General features: G+C 39.3%; 1 protein-coding gene across 1 annotated transcript in view; it reads left to right on the forward strand.

Annotated features, from left to right (window-relative positions):
* Positions 1 to 5133: 5133 nt before the first annotated feature.
* Smp_131460 (bestrophin-related) overlaps positions 5134 to 15622 on the forward strand; it is a 35007-nt gene continuing 24518 nt past the window's right edge. The window contains exons 1-4 of the mRNA XM_018790290.1: positions 5134 to 5164; positions 5204 to 5314; positions 8001 to 8302; positions 10841 to 11076. Coding sequence (XP_018655648.1) covers positions 5163 to 5164; positions 5204 to 5314; positions 8001 to 8302; positions 10841 to 11076 — 651 coding nt within the window. The 5' untranslated portion in view covers positions 5134 to 5162. The remainder of the gene's footprint in view (positions 5165 to 5203; positions 5315 to 8000; positions 8303 to 10840; positions 11077 to 15622) is intronic.

Below are 15622 nucleotides of genomic sequence, written 5' to 3' on the forward strand. Positions count from 1 at the left end.
GGGATTATCTTTATCTTTCACCACATTTTTAGTATGAGGTTAGTTGAGAAGAATCCGTTAAAGATACCCGTGAATGGATAATATAGGAATTGGTTCAACTTCTTTGGAAGTCGTGTTCACGGCTTACGATCGTGATGTAAGATCCTGCCTGTTAACTGCTGGGAGCTTACCGTTAGTTTTCCTAAAACAGAGTTGTGGGAGTCGAGCAAATGATTCACGACAATGTTTGATGAGGCCAAACTTTTGCCATCTACGGCAGTTTCGGTTTGGAAGGCGTAGAAGGCTTGTTGGCCTGTGTTAATGCAGCAATGATGGTCTCTCAGATGATAAAACTTTCCTTCGAGAGAGTCAACGGGTGGAGCGTTAATCACATGTTGAGGTAATGAATTTCACTCGTTGATGAGTTGGTGGGAAAGTTAATAGTCAGCCGACAAGTAAATTGTTTTGGGCTTCTGAACTTTTTAGAGTGTTTTTGTGAATTCTTTGTTTTGGGAAATAAGAAAAATGAGGGCATATCGTGTGCAAATTTATCACTAAGTAGTTTTAAAACCATAATCAAGTTGCCTCTGGTTCTTCAATATGACAACGGGAATAGGTTTGGCTTAGCCAGTCGAGCATCATATGGGAGCTTCGCTATTCCGGGAATCAGCTTAATTTCTGTTTTCTGAACCTATTCCAAAGGCTCATTGTCTTTTTTTAAGCAGGGACTAGCCACTTATATGCAGTACTGAAGTTTAGGATGCACGAAAACTGAATACAAGCGTTGAAATGACTAAAGGCTTTACATACTGACCATAGGGTTCTAAGATCTTTGGTGGCTATTGGACAGTAGTGTGAGGTAGTTTTTAAGTCTTGGCTAACGATGGCTCCTAAGTCATTGCGTGTTTGGACGACAGGTAGCCCAGTGTTATCCATTGTGTATGTATCCGTACATTGATGACCAACATGCCTCACAATACATTTGGAAGTATCTATCGGCAACTGCCAGGCTAGAGACCATTCAGATAATCTCTCCAGGCCCTTTTGAAGTTCTAGGCTATCACCCTTGTGTCTTATCGCCCTCCATATCTTGATATCGTCAGCATATAGCAAAACTGATGGTGACAGGAGACAAGGAAGGTCATTTACATATGAGAGGAGTAACACGCCCTAAAACTGTGCCCTGAGGCACTCCGCTAAGCACAGTTTCCCAGATAGACAACTTGGAGTTCACCCGTACTCTTTATTGGGGCCTAATTAGGAAGTCTTTTATCCACACCAATAGATTGCCTCCAACCCCGACATTTCCCAACTTATATAACAGCTGGTTTTGAGGAACTGTGTCAAAAGCTTTGCTGAAGTCAATGTAAGCTATGTCTATAGGTAACTTTTGGTCTCTAAAAGCACACCAGCTTCCATGAGCTACTAATAAGTTAGTGAGACAAGAATAACATATTCTAAAGCCATGCTGCTTTTCTGAAAGGATTCGATTTTCACCAAGTTGTGTAAACAGCTGTTTCCGAATAATTATTTCTGAAATTTTAAAAACCACGCTAGTTAGGCTAACGGGTCGGTAGTTTTCAGGTGTATGTTTCGTACCTGTTTTGAAGACAGGACTTACTATGGAGTTGCTCCAGTCTTTTAGCAATCAACCCTGGGATACGGATAGATTTACACATAAACTTAAGGGGTTTGCAACAAAATTAGCTAGCTCCTTTAGTAACCTAGGATTCAGTTCATCGGGTCCCGTAGACTTGCCTATGTTAAGCTTATTTGGCAGACCAAGGACATCGAGTTCTTTAATGGTCATGCTGTCCGATGTGTGTCGGGGAATTTGTATGGAATGACGGGAAGGGTGTTTCTACGGTATATACATTGTTGAAGTAGTTTGAGAATACTTGAGCTTTACCATAGTCATCCTCCACTAACAATGAAGCATTACTGTCTCCCCACAGTGCTGGAATATTACCTATTTTCCAGTCCTTTGGTTTATATACGGATACAAGTGTTTAGGGCATTCTACAGATTCACCAGCAATTTGAATCTATCCCACATTCTTCTCATAAGGAGAAAGGTGCGAACCTCCCTACTGAACCATGATGGGGAGTTTCTCGGCCCCCTTGGTGTGATCTAGGGGATGTGGGGTGAAGTAACTTCTGAGTTTGAAGTTCAAAACACACCCCAAGCTGTTTCAACTGGGGACTATGGCTCTATTGTCCAATTTACTGACGATGCTGAGTGTATAATATCTTGTATATTGACTTTCCAGACGTTAGTTCTGGGTTGAGCTGATGCGTACTCGTTTTTGACAGCTATTTGAAGTCAGGTGTTAGAACTGCATGATCACTTTACCTAGGGGTGGCATATAATCGAGGTTCGTGACGTCATCCTCATAATGGGTTAATATGAGATCTAGTAAGAATGATTCAGATCCCGGGTAGTACCTAATTGCCTATTTCACATGTTGTACTAGAGCACATATGATAATCGCATCAACTAGTTCATGCTCGAAGGAACTTTCTGACAATTCAGTTCTCAGATTTTTCCAATCTACCGTAGATGAATTAAAGTCTCCCACAATTAGACATGAACCACTCTGTGACCAAGTATTGAGACTGTTTAGCAAGACCTCATTTACCTCACAGCTTGGACTACGGTAGACCAAAACAATCAGCAGCTCTTTTCCCTTGCAGCAACTAACCAATTCATACGCCGCACTATCATGGGACACACTATCGATAGCGGCAAATGGGTATTCCTGATGAGTAGAGCTACTCTCCCTCCTTTATGCTTCTGGGTTCTGTCGGCTTTTACCAACATGAAACCCTCAAAATCAAGTTCCATACTATCTATAGGCTGCGTCAGCCGAGTTTCTGTGACTATGATTACATCTGGCTTGGTAGAGTCAATCTGTACACCTAGTTACGACCGCTTATTAAGCAAGCTTTGGATGTTGGGGTAACAGATCCGAAGCCTATTTAAATGGCTTCGGGCTGCACCCATAGTGACTTTGGTATCATTCTTTGTCGAAACCTCACAACCCGAAAATTTACAATTTTTGGGTCCTTTTCGCCAGCGTCTAACCTAAGTTTTAGTCATTTTTCGGCTTCTCACCTTTTCACACTGTCTGCGATCGTCAAGTCCTTATGGACGAAAACTTCTGAACCCCTTAGTTTATGTTCATTCTGTAAAGTTATGTTCCGTTCACAAGAAGATTTAAATGTTTCTTTAAGCAACCTGGTCTGATTTGGTTTCAAATTCGCTTGACTACCCAGTCTATACACCTCTGGCAAGGTGACTCCGGAGATATCCTGAGGCAAAAGCTGATTAAGTAGCTGTTCTATCAATCCAATGTCATGTTCAAAATGAGTTGTAGGTTCGGAGGGTTCACTATTCTTGATTCTTTGAAAAATAACTGACCTGTCATAGTGATCAGTCTTTAATTTCACAACTACTTTTTGAGGGGATGCATTTTCTTTTACAGCATTATATCGTTTCTTGTTTACGACCTGTACCCATTCATCAACTTTCATTGGAGTAGCAGCCACAGTCACGTCAAAACATACTGTGGGATTCCGGTAGGTCATCGATGTATTGGGTAGTTGGTTTGTGTTTCCTGCCGACTACTATTTAGAGGACGGAGGACAGAGGAAACTTCCTTTCTTGGGTTTTTACCTAGGACAGACCTTATTGAAGTCGGTCTTTCCTTCTTTGAAAGATGTGAGTCAGTTTTTGCGGAGCTTATTTGAGGTGGCTTCACATCAATTTGTGTGTCGACAAAGTGAGTACTGTTCAATGTGTCCAGACCTCGTTAAATATAATCTTACTTTGGGGCTTTGGCGCAGTAATCTGCAACTCAGAATATGAGTTTGCCAAGGACTTTTCAACTAAGCGGTGGACATTTTTGGCTAGCTTTCCTTCATCCATCTCCTACCAATCGGGGCATCCACATTAGAACTACTCGGGACGACAATAGTATTGTCTGGGTCATCAACCACTGTTGTAGCAGCTTGGCCATCAGCATCTGATGATATATCGCTCATTAATTGTTTCAAGATAAAAATCTCTATTGCGTGTTGCACAGCTAGGTGTCTGGCACGTGCCGTGACAGCACTTACGACATTGATGCATTCTTTGTTATCAGCACCCACATTACCGATACAGCCCTTATAAACCTATTTGTTAGTCGACGCCAGAAGGCTAATTGCCTCTTGGATGAGTAATGTTTTGGTCGAACAACAAAACACACAGAGCCTATGAGAGTTAGGCTTTGAGCAACTTTTATAGGTAGTGGGATTTAAGCGGGTATACATCTTATGAAACCGCTTCTTATACTCGTCACATTGCATTCCTTCTTCCACAGGAAATAAGTGGCATGGCTGTCCACAATTGCGGGCAGAACCGACCATCTTAAGAATTAACTAATAATGGCAACATAAAAATGGATGTGTAAAAAATGTCAGACCTTAACCGAGTAAATGAAGTCAAAGTTGCACAATTATGCTTGGATGTAGGAAATATACAGAATCAAAGTCAATACACACAAGTAGGATGTCAATTTAACTGAAATAAATTCAACTTAAGTGTAAACAGTAGTTTTGATGTGTAATGTATTACCAAAACAGTGAATTTACTTCAACGAGGGATAATACCACTGTCCTTTTAAAATAGCGTGCCAGGTAGCTCTCCATACGTTTGGGTAAGGCTTAACCTGATCATATATCATTTCACTAGCTCTAAACGTGAATGATAAAACAGCGTGATCGCTATTGGCTAACGGTGGGGGAATATTTAGATTGGCAATATCCTCAGTTGCATTAGTGATTACCGAGTCTAGCGAAGAAGAACCTTGGTTTAAACCAAAACGTGTGGTTTCGGATACATGAGGTACTAATGCATACTCGATATATATAGATATAGTGTGGCTGAACTCAAACCAAATTCATAACCGTCTTGATTTGACCGCTTCTGCAAAACCTTACGAGTTGTCGAGATGACGCACCAACTGTTTTACGACAGCTTGACCTTCAAGTGCTCAGTAACCTCTCTCAATGGACGGTGCCAGTGGACCGTTGCCCGTTTGCTCACCTTCGGTCAGTTAGATTCTATTTCCGAAGATGACGGTTACATACTCGTCAGTTGTGGCGACTGCGAAATACTGGACTTTTATAAGATTATTGTTTATGTAATGCTCACGGTTTTTGTTCTCAACAGCCACAAACAGGTGGAAAGGAAGCGTTTATCGTCTGGTTTGGTTCGAGTTTCTGGTCTTCGTCGGTATATACTCCGTTTTATCTGTTACATACAGGTTTATCCTCAGTGCGACACTGAAGAGGTTAGTTAAATTATTCAGATTTGACGCTGAATAACTACCTACATAAATGAGGTTTTTAGTTGATGTTTCATTAGTTAAAGATTAAAATTAGTTAGTTGATTTTAGAATTCACTCGTTTGTTACTACCGTGTTTATCGTGATAATCTCGGACTTATTGTCCGTCTCCTACCTTATACATATAGACTACTATTTTTGCCAATATGAACCCTCTCAAGGCGGTCTCCAGTTGACCTGGTAATAGACATAAATCCTGTAATATCAGCAGTAAATTTGAGTCTTAAAAATAGTCCACCTAAAACTTTAGGACGTCATTAGCTATCAGTTGGGTCAATATAGTCATAATAATTTGTAGAGAAGACTTCGGAATCCTAGATCTAACCAGATACCTTTAAGGTTTCCTCAGAGTAATCACCTCTTTAAACCTACTGTCAAGCAAATTTTCTGCACCATCTCTCTGTTAATCTAAGATAAAACAAACACCTACAAATAGTGTAAGCTGAGGATATTAGTTGTTTCTTAAACTGAGAATCCAAGTCTTGGTTTTGACTTCATTATTCGATGGAATACGTTAAGTTTGATCTTTACACACCTTCCTATCAATGTATCAAAGCCCTTTGAAATTTATATTTCTCAGCACTATATCGTTTCAGGTTTGAATTGTCTTTGTCAGTAATCGTTATCATAAGTGCTACTTAGTTTAGTGATCATATTATTAATAGATTTTGACCAGAGTCCACATATCATGAGCTGCATTGGTTTCCATCTCTCAACCACTGGTTACTTGTAATTCAGTTCCAAGACACTGCATAGTTTGACTTCTAATCGAGATACCAAGTGTAATATATTCGAATCTTTATGGAATTATGCCTCCACGTTACTGGTTCACTGTATTAATGACTGCTAACAGGCTTTAAATGTGTTATCCAGGGTTTCTTCAACAAATCAAACTTCATACCCCCTTACTGGCATCTGGGGATTTTAGAAAAGTATAATCTAAATGTACTTATACAAAAAACACATTGGTTGTCATGCTAAAATCAAACAAAGGCTTGGAAAAATCTAAATATACCAAGGTAATTTCCTAATCGATACCTTATTAAAAATTCACCAGCAACTGTAAACATATGTTCTAAGTGTTGGTTTTATGAAGGTAATGCACCTAGCGTTCAGTGGTTTTCTAGAGATACGTATAGCTTGTTTTTTATGTCGTTTATGGGAATCCGCTCTACAAAAAAAAGCATATGATTGCAGGTCTTAATGAATTGTACAGTACTTATTCAATCTAGTTAACATCCTGCTCTACCAAACTAATGATGAGAGTATGATTTAGCTCAGTAATCATACATGTATGTTTCACATTTATTTTTATTTATTTATTTAGACACATGAATATTGGTACAAGAAAGTACCAGATACATATGTGCCGCATAAATCTCATTCGATTTGTATGAGGGTTGTGATACTGCCCAGGTGCCCAAACTAAAGCAGGTGGTTTTCTTAGGGGGCCACACCCGGAGCCCTTGACCTAAAGGTCTAACCCAAAAGGCAGTGGAGCATCGTGAGGAGATACAGTCCCATGGTAGACGGTGACCAACAATTGGTTCATACGCCATTTGTTACCTCAGGGTACTGGAGCCCATGTGCACCATTGGTTTGGAATCAGGATTTTCCAACTCCCCTAGGTGAACTCGCAGCGTCCACCAAACCGGTTAAGGCGTCTGACATTCGCTTTTCGTTCTCTCAATTTCGTGAACAACAGTGATGCCACGAGAAGGCAGTGAGTGAGACTTCCCTGGCAAAGGCTATATACGCGTGGGCATGTGAGTGTTTGGAGAAGGAGGGTGGCCCCTCCCCACTCTCGGCCGTACCAGGGCATTTGGGGGCTTAAAAGTAGGTGAAACTAACAACCTGCAGTTCGCAATATGTTAATAATACATGAAATTATAAAGAAATCAGTATTTCACATATGCCTAACTTCGCCACTTTTAATTATTGATTTCTTCAACTCCTTGTCGCTGCCTGTTATTTTTTCGAACTCGAAATCATAGCTCAGTGGTTAAACATTCGACTTTCAGCCAATAAGTTTTCGGTCTGAACCCCGTCCCATCAACTTCAGCTTGGGTAACCGGACCATATTATTAGTCCTCATACATGCACTGTGACTCAAAGTCAAGCACACAAATCTGTGCCTGACAAATGAATCAAAAGGTTTTTTGACGTTAAAATTTTTTGAACGGTTCAATTTTCCTGTGTATCAAATATATTGTTCTATTCGAACATTATGCTGACAAAGATTATTAGTGCTCTATAGTATATCACAACAGTCAAGTAATTAACCAAATACAGATCTCAGTGTATTAGGTGTTTCAGATATTTTAGATATTATTGTTAGTATTTGTAGAATTATCCTATAAGCTTACTGATCTCATTGGTTAAAAAAGTTGCTTCAGCACTGATGATATGTGGGTAAATCGTCCCATATTGTATATTTCAAAATTGAGCTGACCATTTGTTTTGCGCTTAGACAGTTCAAAATAGTTATACATCTGTAATGACTTTTTAACTAGCGTGTTTACAGTTATATTCAAAGCTATCGTATTCACTGTTTATTTTACTGTAAATCGCTTCCTGTTTATTTTCTGTTATACATAACTTACGAAACATGATCAATAACTGATTTAAACAGGTATTTTGAGCTATTGTGCATCTATTGCGGTCGGTACAACGAAACAGTTCCTGTAGCATTCGTTTTGGGCTTTTACGTTTCACTTATTGTTCAACGTTGGTGGGAACAGTTCTTAGCATTACCATGGCCTGATCGTCTGGCTCTGTTTATAACAGCTTTTTGTCATGGGAACGCTGAACGCCCAACAAGAATTAGGCGAAATATAGTTCGATATATCAATTTATCTTATTGTATTGCTTTACGTGCAATCTCATCTCGAGCTCGCTTGCGTTTTCCAACGGAAGAACATCTTGTTAGTGCAGGTAATTCAATGTTTTCATTAAATATTGTGTCATTTTGAAAATGTTCATCAATAGGACAATGTTATTTTAAGCAATTTTCAAGCTTTATATAACAAACATCCGTTTTAATATTAATGTTTCTGGTTATGTGTATTTTCGATAAACTCATTTAGTGTAAGTTAATGATTTGGATTCGTTTTCTAGCTTTACACTTGCAATATCATTGTTTTAATAAATTAGCCAACTTATTGAGACTCCTGGGTTTTAACTGTCTGACAAAATACCAAGTAAGTAATATGTTTGTGAATACCTAAACATTAAGGTGAAGGGGTCCAGATAACTGTTTGATTGTTGACACATGTGTCGATTCCTTTTTTATTGACTATTTATTAATAACAGCTTCTTTTAGAAATTAGTATGACAGTCAAACTATTTCATAGGGATATTTATATTGAACTCTATTTTGAATACTTGATTCCAAATCATTAATTTAATCATCTAAATATATACAAATTTTCTCTCCCCAAAACTGAGTGACTATTGATTTTCGAACAATATGTATCATTGACATCGTTACATAATACCTACCCTGAATTTACTGGATTGTAATTAATTGTAATCATGCTTTTTAGAAAATGAAAGATATTAAAAATAATTGAAGTAGTTAGCTATTACATGGTTAAGTATTAAATCTAATTTTTACTACACAACAGTATATATGCCCTGGTACGACCGAGAGTGGGGAGGGGCCACCCTCCTTCTCCAAACACTCACATGCCCACGCGTATATAGCCTTTGCCAGGGAAGTCTCACTCACTGCCTTCTCGTGGCATCACTGTTGTTCACGAAATTGAGAGAACGAAAAGCGAATGTCAGACGCCTTAACCGGTTTGGTGGACGCTGCGAGTTCACCTAGGGGAGTTGGAAAATCCTGATTCCAAACCAATGGTGCACATGGGCTCCAGTACCCTGAGGTAACAAATGGCGTATGAACCAATTGTTGGTCACCGTCTACCATGGGACTGTATCTCCTCACGATGCTCCACTGCCTTTTGGGTTAGACCTTTAGGTCAAGGGCTCCGGGTGTGGCCCCCTAAGAAAACCACCTGCTTTAGTTTGGGCACCTGGGCAGTATCACAACCCTCACACAAGTCGAATGAGATTTGTGCGGCGCATATGTATCTGGTACTTTCTTGTACCAATATTTATGTGTTTAAATAATAATAATAATAACATACATGAAGTATTATCTCATAACTATAATTTCCATGGCAAACAAATGTTCTGGCATTTAAATCCTATTTTTCAAAAATAATAGTAATTCCCAAGTTCTCACATGTGTTTTAACTATACATTTTAAACTCTATGTCATATAATCTCTGAGAGTTAATGAAATATACTCTATACATTAGACTCTGTACATTCTATTTACATATAAGTATTGAACTGATTTTATTATGATAATCTACCATTTGAAAGTAAGCCCATAAATAAATCTATTTCTTTACTTTGGATGGACTCGTTAGTTGGAGACAGCCTACAAAAAGCCTTGGATGTAAGTTTTTGTTAACACTTGTCAGTAAATCATATTTACTATCTCAAGGAAACTGATGCTTCTTGTGGGTTTCGAATCTCTGTCACTCAATGTCAAAGTTAGTGTTTTGTTACTTAACTATTCGGGATATGACTGAACTGTAGAACAGTTAACTACACATTTATTAGTCATTTAATAGTAACCAATACTATGTCTAGTTCTTGTTGCTGATAGGACTCTACCGATGAAGTTGGAGTTTATAATGGTGTTTTGTCAGAACGTGGGTTTTGGTTATATTCAGAATAATTACAATGTAAATTGGTTCAAATCCTTGTTAATTCACCATCGATTTTTCAATAATTAATAATTAATAAACCGAGCTAATTGTAAGAGGTCCGTCATTATTGGAGTAGATTACGTTGTGTGTTACTTATATCGACATAAGTAGTATGTGACGCTAGTCAGGAATAGAATATGTAGCATCAGAAAGTCGAGAAGATCGAGAAGGAAATAACGGGAACAGAAAGTAATTTGTATGAAAATAAAGGAACAGTGAAGTCTGAGACGATTGATTGACATTTCGCAAATTAAGTATTTACTGTATGATTCTCAGATTTTACTAAGAGATTCTGATTCAGATTTTCAGCGATTCTGTAATTGTGTGTTCAAATACATTCAATTGTCCCCACTTGTTTTCTCGATCACTACATATTTAATAGCGATCAAGAATGGAATGTACAGTGTACATTTCATCTTAAGGAGAGCTAATCAAAGGAAATAGTCACTTTTATCTCATAGTTTTCCGTAATGCTGAGGTAGTCACTCTAAAAACCAATATACGAACTAACAAGTGTTAGCCAAATAGGATTTACTCGCTTATACATACATACACTTAACTGAGTTCATATCTAAGGTGTATAGCATACATTCTGCATTCCACTGCTAATTATTGCCATCAAAAAATTTTTTTCGATGAGGATAATTTCATGTTTCAAATTGTCCATACCACTTTTTATCTTTTTCAGGATTAATGACACAAGAAGAATTGGATATTTATCGTAGCACTCAACCCAGTGAATATACTTTATACTTTGTTCCATTAGTATGGGCCTTAGATATGGTTACAAAAGCTCGTGAAGAAGGCTACATACGCTTTGATAGAGCTGTAGAAATTTTGACAAATGAAATCACATCATTTCGTGGTAAATTAGGCACAATATTTGCTTATGATTGGGTTAATCCTCCACTCGTATATACCCAAGTGAGTTGATAAGTAGTAGTAAACTAACATGCAATAACAAAACGGACCATTTACTACTTTTTTAAGACTTGGCATCCTATTTTCTTATGGTTCAATAACTAATAGTCATACTCCCCTTGTAGCTGCTGGTCAAACAATTCAAAATGTTTAAAATGCGACCTACAAATACACATACAATCTCCGAACAAGTCACATATTAGGATTCGAGTGGGACTTAAAACCCTAGAAACGACCATTTAAAATACAACCTTTCGTCAGACGATTCTGGTCGAGTCTGCGTTAAATATAGAACATTTCCTATAGAGCAGTGCTTCACCAGTTAAGGCCACTAACTTGAAGGTTCGACATCATCTCACCTGCTCCAATTTGAGCAATGTTCTACGTAGTTTGAAAGAAAGATAAAATCAAGAGCATGGAGTGTTGACGGCTTAGGTACTAGACTTCAAACCGATGGGTCTCTGGTTTAAGATTTTCTTCACCTATACCAGTTTCAGGCTACGCGGTTGTGTCACTAGCCCTAACAATTCGAGTATGGCTTGAAGGCAAGTTCATGAATACGATTCTAGTAAATAAGTTAATATCTTGTTATTCAAGAGGCATGTCAAAATCCCATTGGATTAAATATGTGTAAAATTAGAGCTTCTTTGTTTGAATCCTTCAATTTGTTTTTTGCTCTTACTACTTCAAGTCTTTTTAGTAAACGTAAGTAGCGAAATTCACCACCGACATATTCATCTAAACTCCATTTGTGTAGATATTGTGTGTTTCTGATATAACGGATGATTTAAAATATTTTTCTCATTCAGCTATACTACGATAATATGTTAATACGATAATGAGACTAGTCACGTCATGTCAAATCCAGTATTCACGACCCAGAATAGAGAACCGAATCGACTTTAGGTAATACCCTTTTGAACGCAATCACAATCAGTCACATTCAGTCAGCCAGTCAGTCAGCTAAAACGTAGGACCAGGCACACATATGCATCGGTCCAAGTTGCTATACCTCGTTAGCACAACAAGATGAACACCGGATTCATAGAAATAGTCAATTAAGTGGTGGTGGTATATAAAAGATAGGTAGATATAAAAGATAGCCTCTGCCAGGGAAGTCCTACTCACTACCTTATTGTAGCATTACTGTTGTTTACGAAATTGAGAGAACGAAAAGCGAATGTCCGACGCTTTAGCCGGGCCGGTGGATACGGTGAGTCCACCTATGAGAGTTGGAAAACCCTGATTCCAAACCAATGGTGCACATGGGCTCCAGTACCCTGAAGGAGCAAATGGCGTATGAACCAATTGTTGATCACCGTCTACCATGGGACTGTATCTCCTCACGATGCTCCATTGCCTTGTGGGTCAGGCCTTTAGGTCAAAGGCTCGGAGTGTGGCCCCCTAATAAAACCACCTGGTTCGGTCTGGACACCCGAGCAGTATTATAGCCCTCACATTTTTAAAATTAAGTGACAATTTTATGTGTGGCGCATAAATATCTGGTGCCCCCTTGTGCCAATATTTATGTGTTCAATTAAATAAATAAATGATGATATCTGTTTCAGGCGGTACGGTCTCAACAAGTACGGAGCCGACACAAAAATTACCCATAAAAAGGTCGTGTGTGACCGGCCTCAAATAGTGGTCCCTTAGGTACTGCGGTCACGCTCTCAAGTCATTAAGACCACCTCTAACCCAATTTCCTTTCTAGGTACTTCTATGAAAACCCTTTCACGGTGTGGGCAACCGGGATGTGATGACCGCCGTGATACCTCTAACAGCATTCAAGACTCTCAGCTACTCACTCCATTGTGTCGAATAACGTTCCATAAATTTCTACAATCCACTCTGTCAAACGCTTTCTCATAATCAAGGGATATGATGTTTAGTGACTAGTTCCGTTCAAGTGATTGCTCAACAATGATCTATAGTGTCGCAATTCGCTCGATGCGCTACTGATCCTCACGGAATCCAATTCCTTGATTTCAAAGTTAGGTGTCTGTTGAATTTTTCATCTGATTCAACAACATTCTGTTGAAAACGTTTCCTGATGCTGGTAGTAGTGTGATGACTCTAGTTGTCACACTTTCCCACATCTTATTTCTTTCGTATCTTAATGAGGTATCCTTCTTTACAGTCTGTCGGCACTTGTTCTTCCTCACAAGTCTTTCTAAATAGAACGTGGAGCGTGTAAGCAGTTACTTCTATGCCTGACTTCAGTGTTTCAACTCGTGTGTTATCTAGTCCTGATGCTTTCTCACTCTTGCTATGTCTAATATTCATGTTGGTTTCTTCGAGCGTTGATCGGGTGGCATTCATAGGGATGGCAGTGTGTGATGCTTCGACGTCTAGTGAGTTCAGCGGAGCTGGTCTATTCAAGAGTTATTCAAAGTGTTCTTCGCACCTGTTCCTCTGTTCCTGAATCTCAGTGATTGGTTTGTTTTCTGTGTTCTTGACTGGTCGCTTTGGTTCACTGTATTTCCCTACCACTTTCTTCCTTGTGCTATATGTTTGTCTCATATTTCGTTCACTCGAATCTTTTTCCACTACCATTGCCAGATCTTACACGTATTTCTGCTTGTCAGATCTAATATTCCTCTTCACTCTCTTGTTTGCTTCTCTGTATTCGGCCTGTGACTTGACCTTCTCTATTCGTGTTCCACTGTTATTAATTGCTGTCTTCCTGTTCTTCCTTTCTTGAATCTTGCTCAGGGTTTTGATAGAGATCCATTCCTTATGATGATGCTTGTTGATGTCGAGAACGTCCTGACACATTTAAGTTAGTACTTGTTTGATCTCTTTCCAGTTGTCTATGGTAGCTAATTTGAGTATTAGTGAATCATAGTAAGAGAAAAGTTAGTGTATTTATGATTTTACAGGAGATTATAGTCTTCTCTAATTATCCACTAGTGCTGATTGGCTTAGAAAACTGACCAGCCAGCGTGCTCCAACACAATCCTACAAGGGATATGCTTTAATCCAATCTATAACCTGCTAACATGCACATTCACTTCTTTATACAGAATTTCTAAACATTTGATACTACAACCGCGAAAAACTGGTACTTGCTACATGAAATTGTAGCTTTCACGGTACAAAAGAGAAAATAAAACTGACTGTAGAGGCAGATTTTATTCACCCTCCGAAAAGCACGACAACTTTAACCAGAATACACTCATTTGTGTTGCCAATTTTTATTTACATGTGTTGATGAGTGGATAATAATTACATGTAACCGAAATAGGAAAAAATGGATTCGGCATGGAATTACTATGAAAAATGCATGCTTTATGCTGTTATCGGCCAAACCAAAACGTGGCATCAGTCCACAAAGTCGCTAACTTCTAGTCTGAGCCATGTTGGTAGATGCAGACTACCCGGTTGGGGTCCGTGTGACTATCGTAACCAATGGTTGGAGACTCTAGGTGATATGGCTCAGAATCGATCACAGTGGCGTAGGTGTATACACTCTTTATCTTCCCTTAAACCTTGTGATTAAAATTGCTTCATAACTTTCTTCCTTTCTATACTATATCCTTAAATACAACCTATCTTTTATATACTACCACCACTAAATTAACTACTTCTATGAATTCGGTGTTCATCTTGTTGTGCTAACGAGGTATAGCAAATTGGACCGATGCATATGTGTGCCTGGTCCTACGTTTTAGCTGACTGACTGACTTTATGCTGTTATGCTGAACAAAAATACATACTGAATAAATACAAATAGTATTATACTAAAATGATCGCTTCTCGGCTCTCTGAGCTAAATCCCCGACCGTTGCTGCTACCTTGACGTGGTGGTCGGGCTTGCCTATCGTGATGATCCAATCGAGCTATGCTGGCTGGAACAATCGTTCCTCAAGGTCTTACCATGCCAGACAGGTCGGTTGAAGAGCGGTGAGACTAAAAGCAGCAATCCCAAGGTCCGAAGGCGAAGTCGTACTGCTGACTGTACAGAGGTGTGAAAGCAGTAAGGTGTTTCCTTCAGACAACCAGCATGACAGCGATGCTGCCTTCCCACAAGGAGGGGTGGGGTTAGAAAAGGTCGACCCTAAAAATGCACACCTCGCCTTATCCCACGGATTTCCGTCTCCGGCGGTAAGGACTTTTGAAGAACGGAGCTAACACGTCAAAAATCCCCCACAAAAAGGCCGTGCGTGACCGGCCTCAAGCAGATGTCCCTTGGGCACTGCGGTCACGCTCCCAGGTCGTTAAGACCAACACTAATCCAACTTCTTTTTCAGGTCCCTCAAGAAATACCCTTCCACGGTGTGGGCAGCCGGGAAGTGATACTAGCCCTCATACCCTTAACTGCACACAAGACCAAGTTGGTCGCTTTCAAATCCTTCCTACACCTAATAACTCTGTTATCTCCTCGACTAACCCTTCCCACGTCCTTTTATCGCGTCGCACCGCTAGGGCAAACGATTCGAGTACACAGAACGTTATTCCTGGTCTCTTGAAACCACGCTCTAAACTACATATAGGAACTTTTAATGTCCGAACATTGTGCCAAATAGGACAACAGGCTTCCTTAGCT

The sequence above is a fragment of the Schistosoma mansoni genome, chromosome W (genome assembly GCF_000237925.1).
Source record: "Schistosoma mansoni strain Puerto Rico chromosome W, complete genome".
NCBI classification, from domain to species: Eukaryota; Metazoa; Platyhelminthes; class Trematoda; order Strigeidida; family Schistosomatidae; genus Schistosoma; species Schistosoma mansoni.